This window comes from Dromiciops gliroides, chromosome 2 (genome assembly GCF_019393635.1).
Source record: "Dromiciops gliroides isolate mDroGli1 chromosome 2, mDroGli1.pri, whole genome shotgun sequence".
NCBI classification, from domain to species: Eukaryota; Metazoa; Chordata; class Mammalia; order Microbiotheria; family Microbiotheriidae; genus Dromiciops; species Dromiciops gliroides.
Genome location: NC_057862.1, coordinates 385,926,464 through 385,940,668, shown reverse-complemented (window position 1 = coordinate 385,940,668; position 14,205 = coordinate 385,926,464). Strand labels below are relative to the sequence as shown.

At 43.9% G+C, this 14,205-nt stretch overlaps 2 protein-coding genes across 4 annotated transcripts; one reads left to right on the top strand and one right to left on the bottom strand.

The window, feature by feature from the left end:
• Nucleotides 1-176: 176 nt before the first annotated feature.
• On the bottom strand, nucleotides 177-4,601 carry LOC122740083 (surfeit locus protein 1). 3 transcript variants are annotated; one of them, XM_043981909.1, is made up of 9 exons: nucleotides 4,484-4,601; nucleotides 4,035-4,083; nucleotides 2,761-2,891; nucleotides 2,584-2,666; nucleotides 1,959-2,150; nucleotides 1,048-1,120; nucleotides 655-817; nucleotides 453-534; nucleotides 177-356 (listed from the first exon to the last, which is right to left on the bottom strand). In XM_043981909.1, the coding sequence occupies exons 1-9, from the start codon at nucleotides 4,556-4,558 to the stop codon at nucleotides 296-298; spliced, it is 909 nt and encodes a 302-aa protein (XP_043837844.1). In that variant the 5' UTR covers nucleotides 4,559-4,601; the 3' UTR covers nucleotides 177-295. The 3 variants fall into 3 exon arrangements, with proteins under 3 accessions (XP_043837844.1, XP_043837843.1, XP_043837845.1); XM_043981908.1 differs by having other exon boundaries at nucleotides 4,020-4,088; nucleotides 4,486-4,566; XM_043981910.1 differs by lacking the exon at nucleotides 4,035-4,083 and having other exon boundaries at nucleotides 4,484-4,590.
• Nucleotides 4,602-4,654: 53 nt separating this feature from the next.
• On the top strand, nucleotides 4,655-13,933 carry SURF2 (surfeit 2). The gene is made up of 6 exons (XM_043981913.1): nucleotides 4,655-4,824; nucleotides 7,426-7,580; nucleotides 8,797-8,900; nucleotides 9,925-10,104; nucleotides 10,676-10,839; nucleotides 13,811-13,933. The coding sequence occupies exons 1-6, from the start codon at nucleotides 4,735-4,737 to the stop codon at nucleotides 13,886-13,888; spliced, it is 771 nt and encodes a 256-aa protein (XP_043837848.1). The 5' UTR covers nucleotides 4,655-4,734; the 3' UTR covers nucleotides 13,889-13,933.
• Nucleotides 13,934-14,205: the final 272 nt, after the last annotated feature.

The following is a 14,205-nucleotide window of genomic DNA, read 5'->3' as shown; positions in this document are numbered from 1 at the left end:
GTGTGCCATCATCAGAGCTGGACTTGAGAAAAATCACTGGCAGCTTTGTGGAAGATGGGTGGGAATGAGGATAATGAGAAGTGATGACCTGCACTGGGGTGGTAGTATATTGTGTTAGTAAAGGGGATAGCTGGGGAAAATGTAGACACATAAAACTCAGGCAACTAACCATCAAATAGAATTTAGAGGCAGCCTTTATTTAAAGCACAGCATCAATACTTAGAAGTTGAGCTCTAGGTTGTTCCTCTGTCCATAGTTAACTGTCTACACACTCCCTTCCCTCCATTGCTGTCTGCTAGGATAGTTTAATAAATTTCTTAAACCACATGTATGATGTTGCTGCAGATAGTCCATACCTGTTGGGAAAAGTAAATAATTAGTCCAGAGAAAATTAGAGAGCACAACACATAAGGCATTGTTTTAAGTTTTCTGTCTATGACCTAGTAATTTACCAAGTAATGATGTACTGCATATGTTCGTTCCTCAAGGTTACTCTTGTTTGGCCACCAATTGGCCCTCCTGGGACTGTACTTTCTATAGACAGGAAAAATCAAAACATTTTTCTCACTGCCCATGGGAGGGGAAGGGGAAAGGCAGAGATGAAGAACAAAAGCCACCCTTCACCCCCAATTCCCAGATCCCTTTACAACATACTCAAGTTGGCATCAATGAATATGGGCTCAGCGCCTGTGACCTTTGCCATAGCCTCCAGGTCACGGTAATGCCATCGGTTCTTCTCTGGGTTGTTTTCAGGGACAAAGGGCTTCCGGGTTTCTGTCAATCTCACCATCCCAATGAGGTCGATTTCATCCTCAATCTATTTTTTTAAAAAAAGCATTCACATCTTTTCCTGTTTTTAAAAACCAGAATGGTTGAATGGCTAAAATGAAAATAGGAATTGAAACATAAAAAGTATTCAGTTAAGGCTTTAAAACCTCCCTCTTCCACATCTAGAGAAATTTATACTTTAAGGAGGATTTTCTCAACCCTCTATAGGTGAGCAGCATGTTCTGAGATAAGTACAGTGAGGACAGACATATTCCTTACCTGGCCTTTCTGCCGAGTTTCTGGACTTAATCTTTTCCTGGGAACATATCCTCTATTTACTAGGATTGTGATCCTAGAATTTTACAGGAGGAAAAAAAATGAAAGGCTAAATCTCTTACACGATTCTGTTTTATACTATGGTGTTAATGAGGTCCAGAGGTCCAGATACTTCCCCATCTGATCATTCCTTTTTTCCCTAATAAAAATTGGAATAAGTTTTAGCTATACTTGGGTGTCCCATTTGCCATCTGCCACATACTTTGCCAAGCACTGGGCAGCTGGCTTTCCATTATCTAAGATGATCTAGTCATGACTAAGGGAGCAGTGGAAAATACCAGCCATAAAGTCCTTGCTCTGTCTCTAACATGGGCTATTTCCATTACCTCAAAAGAATTTGGATAAAATTACTTCTAGTCCTTTCCAGCTCCAATTGCCTTTATGATGAAAAGTAAGCCAGAAGTCTCTTTACCATACAGTACAGTTTAGAGATGAATCAGCCTCAAAAAAACAATTTTTAGATTATTTTCATAACAGTTCCCCTTCACCAGAGATGACTAGAATTACAAGTAGTGGACTTCATAAGTTAGGATCATTTGGAAACTGCAATCTATAAACTAGAGCAGATAGAACAATAATGCTTGTGGGTAGAGGTGTGCTGCTTAGAGGTGTGTTAATAGGTCATAGGATTATAGGTTATAGTCATAGGATTCATGAGTTAAGACAGACTGGAGGGGGCAGCTAGGTGTCACTGGCCCTGGATTCAGGAGGACCCGAGTTAAAATCTAGTCTCAAGACACTTAACACTAGCTGTGTGACCCTGGGCAAGTCACTTAATGCAAAAAAAAAGACAAACTGGAGAAGTTAATTACAACACCTATAACTTGAGCCAATTCCCAACTGGTTCTACTCACCCCAAATCAGTACAGTGGAAAGGAGTGACAACATTGGCACCACTTTCCACTGTGGAAGATACCCGGCCTGCATCCCAGGACTCTCGTGCAGGGTCCACTAAGGTGCGGGGCAAGATATAGAGTTCCTTAGAGTGGTCAAAATGCCCCCTGACCTTCACGGGCCTATACTCCAAGTCTTTCAGCTCCATGGGACTGTAGGGAAGGGAATAAATTGCTTCTGAGGGACAGCTTTAGAGGAAACTGCCCTCCAAGGAAGATCCCCTCAGATTCATTTTTTTGGAGGGTTGGGGGTGGGGGGGGGTGAGGGGAGTAACTTGTTAATAATATTAAGCCATCTAAACCATAACCTCAGTGTATGGTTTTCATCAGTCAACATAGCAAAAGGAATAACTGGTAGAGGTGGGGTCGGGGAGGCTGTGCTATTAACTAGCTGTGTGATGTTACTTCATCATCCCTCTGGGTCTGAGTTTTTTCATCTGTAAAACGGGTGTGAGACTAGGTAACAACCCTTCTGAAATACTATGGGTTAGCACCAGGCCACAGTCCCTCAACATCTAATAGAATATAAGTCATTGGGCAGGCCTGATCAGGACCCAGGAGCAAGAGGAGATGGGTGACTACTCACTCTGCAGGTAGAGGGATAGGCTCGGCTATAACTCTTGATTCCAGCTCTGCAATTAGTTTCAGCTTCCACTTCCGACGCTGGACCTATGTGAGTAACCAGCCCATGTATACCCACATGAGGTGAAAGCAGTGGAACCAAGAGCTTACGTACTCTAAAAAAAGACATGTTGGTTAATACCTGCCATGTTCCCAGGCCAAAGGTGGTCACAGGGATGAGGAATAGGAACCACTTGAAAAATAAGTCTTCCTCTGACTTAGAAGTAGCTGCTGCTGTAGAGATGCTGTGTCTGCTTGAATTCCAAACAGCCTCTGGAAGAGCCAACAGATTATAACAAATTAAATTTCGGTCATGTTACCTTCCCTAGCCTTGGAGTGTAACTTATAAATTTATCCATCCCTACCTTCAACCTCTTCCCAATTTGGGAATCTGTAGGAAATAAGCTATAACCCAACTAATTTTTCAAGGGCAAAATGAAAGCTGAACTAGAGAGAAGCCTGAGATCTAAACTTTACTCTGTCACTGACTAGAACTAGATATCCATCTGTGAGAGGGATATACTAATACCTATTCTCTCCCTTGAGGAAGTATATGGATAGAGGCTAGATTTTTTATTTCATTCATTTGGAAGCTCCCCAAAGAAGAAATCCTCATTACTACTGTTGTGCTTTTCTGTTCAATGCATATGATGTTAGAGTTGCCTAGAAAGGGCAGGCAGACTCCTGCATATGAACTCCCAATGCAGCCAAAACCAAACTAAAGTGCAATTGGTAAATATTTATATCAATACAAGATAGATAATGTTTTCTGAGTCCATATGCAGCCTGCAGGGGATCATTTCTATCTGAGTTTGAGTTTGAGTTTGAGACCAGAACCTTAGGCCAACTGACCTTGGCAGAGTTGCCCAGGGTCACACAGCCAGTATCACAGCTGAAACCTATTGAGAATCAATGCTGTATAGTCTTACGGTATAGTGCTAATTATTACTGACAGTGGATGTGAAAGCACCTTTAGGTTTTTAGGTGTAGGGCCCAGAATAAACTCAAAGTATGTTGGTTTTTTTTTTTGTTTTAACAGTTAAATGAAAACCTGATTACAAGGCCAAAACCAATGGTAAACACACATAGTCTCTTACATTAACATAACCATCTATGTTCCCCAAGATCCTAGCAGTGCCCTGCACATGATCGGTAATTTATAAGTATAGGGTGCATAAAATGGAATTAAACAAAGACCGACAGGAAGAAAGAACAAATCTAGTCGAGTCAAAATACTTTAATACCGGAGGGAACTTTAGCTCTGTCCTATGGTCTTAAAGCTGAGGACACTGAATTTCAAAGAGAGGGACAGCCTCAAGGAAGCACTGTTAGTAAGGGCCGGTCAGAGGTGGAATTCTACCGACAGAAAACTCTTTCCCCTGCACCAAATTCCCTCCTCACCTGGGAGACACTGACCCAGGGGAAAGGCACCAAGGAAGCTACTTCGGAAGGGGCTACACAGGTCCTGCGGGAAAAGGGAACGAAGATCAGTTCCATCCGCAGATCCAGGAATATAACACAAACGACACCAACAAGGTAAAAGAAAAGAATCTTGAAATGAAATTCAGAGCAAGCAGCTTCTTCTTTTCGGGAGAGTTGGGGGAGCTGCGGGTGCTAAATGTTTCACACAACATCGGGCCGGGGCGATATGTCGCTAGGCTTTCCTTTCACAGGTTCCCATAAAGATCAGCCCCGCGGCCTCCCTGGACCACTCGCTACATTGGCCTTGGGTCCTCTGTCACTTCCCCGGTCCAAGCCCCCGTCCTCCCTTGTCCCAAAGCGCCCAGGGCTCCTCCTCTCCCCCTTCTCTTTGGCCCTGCTCCTCGTCCTCCCCAACTCGAACTCAGCCTCGGCCCCGCCCTCACCGAGGCCTCGGGAACGCGCCGCCGCGGGACCCTCTTTAGACAGAACACTCGAACAAACATCAGCCTAGCGGCCATGACAGCCGCGCTAACCACTTCCGGGGTTATTGTGCGCGGGGGGGGGAGGGCGGGAGAAGAGACGCATTTCCGGTTGACAGCATGCCGTCTCGTCCTGGCTCCGCCCTCTTCCGGGTTTCCACGTGGTGTGTCTTGGAGGCCGCTAGACCGCGACTCCCTCCCCCGCTCCCAGAGCCATGGACAGTACCGAGGCCCAGGTTCCGCCAGATGTGCAGGAATTCCTTCTGGGCCATCCCGGGCTGCAGTTGTGCCCAGGAGGGGCCAAGGTCAGCTGGGAAGAAGGGGCTGGGCCCTGGGGACTCAAGTGTCCGGGTTTACCGCGCAGGAATCTGAACTTGGTAGTTGACATATCCAGGCAGAGCCAGGCCCCTCCCTCTGCAGTTGGGGGAAATCTTTACTTCTTGGGAGTCTGCGTGACGCCATCGAAGAGTACGGAGGCACTGGACCTGAGTCCGAATCCCTACTCCGCCTCCTGTGTGACTTTGGCTAAGGCACTGAACCTCCCTGGGCCTTAGTTTACCCATTAGTAGAGTGAAGCTATGAAACTAGAAGAGTTACGAGGTTTCTCCCAGTTGGAAAAGTGATCCAGTAATTCAGTTCCACCTTCATCTGCTTTCCTCCATTTCACTGATGGGCAGACTGAATTCAGTAGAAGGAATGTCACTTACCCGAGGCAATACATTCTCACTGACAGCCAGGAGTTCTACACCTAACTCTCCCACAGGATTGTTGGGGGAAGGGGGGGGACGGGGAGATAACATTTGATATGTGTGTGTGTGTAATTTTTCAGAATGCTGTTTAAATGACTAGTTATAATAATTATTATTATTAACTCTCCAGGGCTAGTTCCATTAGAACAGAGGTTCTTAACTAGGGTTCATGAACTTGTTGGGTGATTTTTTTTAATATTTTGATCTTTGCATTTCAGAATGACGTTTCTTGCTTTGTAATCCTGTGTGGTTAGGGGCAGCTAGGTGGTGCAGTGAATAGAGCACCGGCCCTGGAATCAGGAGTACCTGAGTTCAAATCCCGCCTCAGACACTTAACACTAGCTGTGTGACCCTGGACAAGTCACTTAACACCCATTGCCTCACTAAAAAAAAAAAAATCCTGTGTGGTTTATTTAATGAATTTTGTTTTGTTTTTTGCAGGCAATGGGGGTTAAGTGACTTGCCCAGGGTCACACAGCTAGTAAGTGTCAAGTGCCTGAGGTCGGATTTGAACTCAGGTACTCCTGACTCCAGGGCCGGTGCTTTAACCATTGCGCCATCTAGCTGCCCCTATTTAATGAATTTAAAAGAATTCTGAGTAGGCGCTTTATCAGAGGGGTCCATAATAAAGAAAAGCTTCAGAACTCCTGAACTAAATCTTGTTCTTTCTCTTTCACTTCCCTCGTTTTCACTGTCTTCTTAGGGGATCCTTTAGTCTGTTTTAAAGAGGAAGCTGAGGTTTTAGAGTAATGCCTTGCAGAGTGGCAGACGGTGAGTCAATGAGTGAACTCCAGGTGAAACTCAGGTCTCCTTACCCCTGGTCTTTCTGTTAAATCCCTTTCATGCTGGGCAGCTAGGTGGAGCAGTGGATAGAGCACCTGACCTGAAGTCAGGAGAACCTGAGTTCCAATTCGGCCTCAGACACTTAACACTTACTAGCTGTTTGACCCTAGGCAAGTCCCTTAACCCCAATTGCCTCACCAAAAAAAAAAATCCCTTTCATGCTTTTTCCTCCCTCTCCCTCCCCCCTTTTTTTTTCTTGCCCTCTAGAAGCATTGAGGTTTGCCAGAAAGAGGACTTTGGTTTAGAGTCAAAGGAAACCTGGATTCCCATCTTGGTTCTGCTATTTCCAGTGTAACCCTAGGCAAGTCCATTTTCCCTCTAGATTTTAGTTTACCAGGGGTGTAAAATACAGGGGCTGGGCAAAATAGTGCATAGTTCTTCCCAGCTTTAAATCTTTTGGTCTTTAGCTTCAAAAACTCACTGCCATAGGGTAAAATCTTCAGCTTTCCTCTCTGGAAGGGCCTTCAGGTACTTGGTTTCCAGCTTTGGAAAAAAAACCTGGATTTGGGAGCCACGACACCTCTTTTCTGGTCCTTGCTCTTCCACTGACTTGCTCTATAGCTGTAAATTATTGGATTATAATTTTACATCAGGAAGGGAGATTTGAAATCACTTCATCTACACCTTCATTTTATAGTTTAACAAGAGAGGCCCAGAAAAGTTAAGTGACTTGCCCACAGTCACACATCACAGACAGTAGGTAAGATTCAAATCCAGGTAATATGTCTTTGGGCCTTAATTTCTTCACCAGCAAAATAGGGATAAGAATGTTTATCCTGCCTACCTGGTATGTTGTGAAGAAAGTGTTTTTTGAGAAACAAAGTGCCATAGAAATATGAGTTATTACAGTTATCCCTTCTACGCTGTGACTTTCCCCATGATTGTTTTGATATATTGAAGGTCAGCCTAAAAAATTAAATGGTAATTTGGCAGGGGTGGGGAGGGAGGGGTGGGCGCTTTGCAGAAGTCAGAGGACACAGAAAAAGTTTAGAAACTTAGAAATGCACAAAATATTGTATTGAATAATATAATTGTATAATATCAACATATTTTATCTTTTAATACAATAATAATTAAACAACTTCTCTGGTATGAAGGGAGGGCCAAAACATTTTACTCAGATTATCCCAGTAGGGCACCAAGCCCCTGACTCCCTCCATGTGGAAGGGGTAACTGTATTCTTTTTGATTATCTTTCGGAATGAAGTCTTGAAAGGAAGTTGGCCCTTCTGACCAACCACCCTTACACAGGGGCAGGACTCTGAGACTGGCAAGTATATGGACACTCATTCTACCTCCTTTCCCTACCGTTCAGGTAAGGTGCAGACTGACAGGCCATGAATTGCCCAGCCGACTTTCAGACCTCCAGGCCTATACCAGTGGTAAGAAGTATCAGCGACTGATTCGAACCACCCAGATCTTTGACTATGAAGAGTTTGAGCCACACATCGTGCCCAGCACCAAGAATCCGTATGTCCCCAAAAGAGGTCCCTGACAGTCACTACTGAGAGTCATGAGAACAAAAGAAGAAGAAAATTCCTGGGGAGAGCTGGGTTTAGGGAAGGAAATGTTTTGATGATGGATGTTAAAATAGCTTGAACAGGTTCAGCGTCAGTTGTAAAGTAACCTAGGGTCTATAGTGGGCTGAACCTTGTTTTTCATGGACAGGTTCCAGAAGTGACTACAGCAGGGGCAGCTAGGTGGCGCAGTGGATAAAGCACTGGCTCTGGAGTACCTGAGTTCAAATCCGACCTCAGACACTTGACACTTACTAGCTGTGTGACCCTGGGCAAGTCACTTAACCCCCATTGCCCCACAAAAAAAAAAAGTGACTACAGCAATGCCAAAAGTAGAGAAAGAGATAAGATTTAGAACTGGATCCAAGGACCTTAGAGATCATTGAGCCCAATCCCCCTCCCCCTCCTCATTTTACAAATAAGGAAACCAAGACTTGAGCGGTTAAGTGCCTTACTCAAGGTTGCAGATTCTGTGGCAGAACCACTTACCTAATTTGACTCCAAATCTAGTGTTCTGTTCACTTGCTATAATGGTTTTGATCCCATTTCTTTTCTGCCAGGAAATAGCCTGGCAAGTCTGCAGTATGTGTTGCTCTATGACACCTCCAAGTTTAGGATACCTGGATAGAACCCCTCCTTGGCAGCCCCAAATGCACAGTGGGATTTCCAGGTGGTGGAAGCAGAGAAAACATCTTCTAGGGGGCTTTGGAACTTGAGTGGAGAGAGCTCATTCTGCTACTGAGGCACAGGCTAAGCACCTGCTCAAGTATCAGCAAGTAGATTTGTTTTGCTCACCATAGCATGTGGATATTGGGACAGCCATGCTGTTTTCCAGTTTTCCCTTAACTGAAAAAGACAAGAAATCAGAATGGGGTGGGGGTGGGGGTGTGGGAGTGTCTTTTCTTTTTCCTTGCCAAGGAAACACATTATTAGTTGGCACAAATGGATTGTGTGGTAGAGTAGAAAGAGCATAGGATGTGAAGTCAGAGGTCTTGGGTTCAAATCCCAGTTCCCTTACTATTCATTTGTTATCTCTCTTTTGTTTTATCTGTAGAATGAAGGAATTAGACTAGATCACTTGTAAGGTCACATTCAGCTCTGAATCAATCTGTGACTCTGTAATCTTAAAATTAAGGTGTAACACAACTTTCAATCCTTCTACTCTTCAGGCACCAAATGTTTTGCAAACTCACCCTTCGGCATATCAACAGGCTTCCAGAGCACATCCGACGTCATGTCCAGGGCCGGCGCTACCAAAAGGCTCTGCACAAATGTAAGTAGCTAGAGGTGGAGCTAGTGGGGGATATGATTCCCCACTTTTTGAACTCTGGATTGATTTTTGACTATCTCATTTCCAGAGCTATTCATTCACCTGGGGCAGGGACCCTCAGTCAGAGGGGCAGAACCTTTGGACATGAATCATTAACAGCTGGAAGAGACCTAGGAGGATATGTCCTCAAATCCCTCCTTTCCTCAGAACAGACCCCGACAGAATGACTTGCCCTAAGTTATAATATGACAGTCTCTTGATTCCATTTCCAGGGCTCAGTTTTCTTCTACTATGTATTAGCCCTTTTTGATGTAGGCAAAGACTCATGTGTCACAGGCTTCGATGCCCTTCCTCATAAGATGTCATAGTCCAGATGACTTGTGACTCCTACTTGTCACCTACTAATATGTGCTTATCAACTCAGGCTTTGATTAGAGAAGGCATTGGGCCAACTGGCACCCATCCCTGAAGCCCTGTCATAAGCCCCCACTCCCTTTCTTTCTAGGCCAAAAGTCATCAGGAGTGAAACTACATTCAATTTTAGCAAATCCAGGACCCAGTCTGATCCTCTCCCCACTCCTACACAAACAACCCTTCCCAGTGCCACGTAGCTCAGATTTAAGGTCTTCTTAATGCCTTGTACATAGTAGGCACTTAACATTTGTGAACAGAACTGAATTTTCCAGTGCCAGCCCGTTTTTTCTCCTGTATGGTCCTCCACCATTTGCTACATCTCCACCTGCAGTTTCCATGTTTTGGCCATCACATGTGACCAGGCTGTCAGCAGTAGGAGAGGTGAAGGCCAAAAGTAGCAGCAAATTGTCCCTCCATAAGAATCAGATTGGTTTTACTGATCCTGTTTCTGGTCCCAGTTTAGTGGAGTGGGATAGAAGTCTCTTCTTTAGGCAGCCTAGGGTCCAGGGCAGCACTCCATTGCTTACTCAGCCCCTGGGGTACTTGACAGGTTAAAGTAAGTTATGGTGTATGCTGGGAGCTCTGTGGCATTCAGCTGGCCTGTTTTCCTCAGATGAGGAGTGTCAGAAGCAGGGTGTGGAGTATGTTCCTGCCTGCTTGCTGCAAAAGAGGAGACGACGGGAAGACTTGACTGATGGTGACCAGCAGCTCCGAAAAAGGGAGGATTTCTGGAAGCCGGAGTCCAGTGATGAAGAAGACAAGAGTGATGATAGCATGACTGATTTATACCCACGTGAGCTGGACAAAGTCCCCTTTCACTTCTAACATTTAATAAGGCTAAACTAGGCCCATTATTCTCTTTCTGTTCCTAGTTCTGTGGGTTGGCTTTTTAATTTCAATGTTTACCTGGTTATCCCAACTCTTGGCTGCATCCCAGTCTTCCCATAGTGATAAATCAGTTTGGAAGTAATTCACTTCTGGGGCAGCTAGGTGGCGCAGTGGACAAAGCACCAGCCCTGGATTCAGGAGGACCTGAGTTCAAATGTGGCCTCAGACACTTGACACTTACTAGCTGTGTGACCCTGGGCCAGGCAAAACAAAACAAACAAACAAAAAAAATGGAAGTAATTAACATCATTTTGTTTTATTTTTTTGCCAGTGTCAAAGTTTAAAAAAAAAAATCAATATTCCGCCCCAGGATCCCAACAACTCTTATGTTCATTACCTAGTGTAAACACCACAATGTGTGGCCGGTACCATTGATGGTCGTTGGGGCCAAAGCTCTTAACACCACACCCCAGGGTGCATATAAATTTACCAAAATAGTATTGACCAGGGATGTCACTGGAGTCCTCTTGTTACAGCTGAGCTGTTCACCGAAAAGAACCCAGGTGAGAATGGAGATGTCACAGGAAACTACTGGTCAGACACTGAAGACAATAATAAACAGCCTTCAAGAGAGAATGGCAGTATGAGTAGAGGAGAGAAGATGGAGGTGGACAGGCCGAGATGCACTAAGAGGACAAAGGTGAAGGTGCCCCAGTCCCAGCAAGTTGCCATCATTACACTAGCAGTTTAGATCTTAAAGGAAGGCAGTGAAGCTTATAGACCATTGTACCTGAGTGATTAATTACTGCTTTGTCTCTGCCACAGATGAGCTGTGTGATGTAACAGAAATCCCTTAACTAGCCAGGACCAGGCTTTACCAGAGTGGAAAAAAATTTTAGAATTACAGATTTAGAGCTACGAGAGACCTCAGATCAACTAGCCCAACCCTCTTAATTTACAATCCAGAGGGCTTCTTCAGTGACTTGTCCAAGGTCACTCAGGGAGTCAGTAATTAGCAAAGACAAGAGTCAAACACCAAGGTTCTCAGACTCAAAATCCAGTGCTCTTTCCCCTGTACTATTATAATATTGCTCCTATCATCAATGAACATTTATTAAGCGCCAACTGTGTGCTAAGTGATATGCTGAGGATAGAAAAGCAAAAGACAGGTTCTCTCAAGTTTACAATCTAATAATGGGGGAAACAGCAGGCAAGCAAGCTATAAATAGGAAATAATGAAAAGAGAGAAAACATTAGAATTAAGAGGGTTTGGGAGAGACTTTCTGTAGAAGATGGAATCAGACTTGAAGGAAGCCAGAAGGGAGAATATTCCATGCATGGAGGACAAGCCAGTAAAAATGTCTGTAGTTGGGAAATAGGTGTCATATTTAGAGAAGGGCAAGGGAACCAGTGTCATTAGATTGAAGACTCTGGAAGAAAACAGGAGAGGAGTGAGGGACATTAGGTAGTGAAGGGATTTAAAGGCTAAACTCGATTTTACATTTGATCCTGGAGATGAATAGTGAGGTACTGGAGTCTTTTGATGTAGTCAAGACTTCTGCTTTAGGAAAATCTCTTAAAGTGGAGGATGGCATGAAGTGGGGAGACTTAAGGAAGGGAAACCAACCAAAAGGCTGTTACAGTGGATAGAGATAAGAGCCTGCACTTGGATCATAGCAGTATCAGAGGAGAGAAGGGAGTTTATTTCAGAGATGTTATGAAGGTAAAATTGACAGGTCTTTGCAAATGATTGGCTTTGGGGTGGGGGGGAGAGGGTTTGAGAGTGAGGAGTGGAAGATGACACTGAGATTGAGCCTGGGGCACTTGGGAAGGCGATGGTGCTACCTTGAAAGTGATAGAGAATTTTGGAAGGGGGACGAGTTTGGGAAGAAAGATAAGTTCAGTTTTCAGCTTGTTCAGTTTAAGATGACTAATAGGCATTGGGAGATGTGAGGCCAAAAGTCAGCTAAGAGTTATGTTGCCATAAGTAGATTTGAGAATCATGGATGTAGAGATAACTGAATCCATGGAAGCCGATGAGATCACACAGTGAGAGAGGACAGAGAGAGACCAAGATGAAACTTTTGATGCCCATAGTTAGTTAGTAGGCATATAACCTGGCTGAAAAGGAAGCAAAGGAGACTGAGAAGGAACAGGTCAGATATTTAGGAAAACCAGGAGAGTAATATCCTGAAAACTTAGGAAAAGTTAAGAAGAGGGTAACAGGTAGAGGCTTCAGAAAGGTAAAGGTTGAGGATTGGGCAAAGAGCATTAGATCTGAGAGTTCTAAGAAATCTTTGCAGGCAGTTAGGTGTTGAAGTGGATAGAGTGCTAGACCTTCTGAAGTCAGAAAGACTCATCTTCCTAAATTCAAATCTGGCCTCAGAAACTCAAGCTGTGTGACTGAACAAGTCACTAACCCTACTTGCCTCAGTTTTCTCATCTGTAAAATGAACTGGAGAAGGAAATGGCAAATCACTCCAGTATCTTTGTCAAAAAAAAAAACAAAACTCTCCAAAATGGGGTCTTAAAGAGTCGCACACGACTGAAATGACTTAACAACAAAAAATATCTGTGGTAACTCTGGGGAGAGCAGTTTCAATGAAGTGATGAGGCCAGAAGCCAAACTTTAGAGAGAGAGAGGAGAGGAAGTAGAACCTGTTGTAAATTGCCTTCTCAAGTAGTTTAGCCACAAAGGGTAGGAAAGATATAGGATACAGCAAGTTAGGGGGTTTTGATGATGGGGAAGACATGGGTATATTCATAGGCAGTAAGGAAGCACCAAGTAGAGAAGGAGAGATTGAAGATAAAGAGTCGGGATGTTAAGAGGGGAGAGCCTTGCTGAAGAAGATGGGATGGAATGGGATCACTTTTGCAGAGGCTATTTGTAACTAAAATGTTGCCTTTTACAATGTTACCAATCTAATCCAGCAGCTGGAAGAGAATCAAGAACAGGCATTGTTAACAAACAGATTTGGAGTAAGAACTTGATTTTAAATCCTAGCTCTGCTAATTTTACTTGCTTGTAGCTAGGTCATGGAGCAACTCATCAACCAATGATCATTTATTATGTACCTATGTGTCAGGCCTAATTGGGGCAGCTGGGCGATACAGTGGATAGCACACTGGGCCTGGAGTCAGGAAGATCTGAGTTCAGATTCAGACTCAAAACCTTATTAGATGTGTGATCCTGGGCAAGTCACTTGACTCATTGGCCCCCGTTGCTCATCTGTAAAATAGGGACACAGTAGAGAAGGAAATGGCAAACGTTCCTGGATCTTTGCCAAGGAAGTTATGTGCAGTCAGATGACGGAACAGCAACAACAACAAAACGATGTATTCTGTTAGGGAAGATGTAGCTGTCTGTATTTTTACATAGCTACATAATCAATGAGATAATAATAAATGCAAGGTAAGACTAGCAACTAGTACACGAATCAGGAAAGGCACGGTAGGGGGTAGCATTTGTCTCTCTGGGCCTTCCTTAAGAGTGGATAACCATTAAATCTAAGATCTGTGACTCCATGACCCTATTTAAGGTAAAAAAGAAGGGACAAAGCTTTGTTTAGCCCCAGGATTTTCAAGTATCTTCCTTTTGTTATAAGGATAGAAAATCCAGTCCAGGTTTCAAACATGACATTGATTTTTGGTTACTTGTGTTTCTATCATAGAGGTCGGCTTCCATGAAGAAGTTCAAGAATCACCACCGAAAACCCAAGCACTTCAAAAGAGGAACAGAAACAAAATAACTTTTTGTATAATTGAAATTATTAATAAAGTTGATGAAAGTAGGAGCATCTTTGAAGGCCAAGGGAAAAGGGAGGGGTGGTTATGTAAACACCTGTTAAAATTCTCACATGGCTACTACTCTCATTATGCCTCTGTCTCTCCAGACAAGTGATAAAGTCCAGTGGCTTTGTGGCTAAGGCTGAGGTACAAATGAATGGGTCTATGTAAGACTTAATTGCAACAGGACATACCTTCAAACAGCCCCTGTGGTGATCATCACAGCTTCTGCCTTTTTTATTTCCTAATCTCAGTTTGGACATTTCATTAACTATGTGGT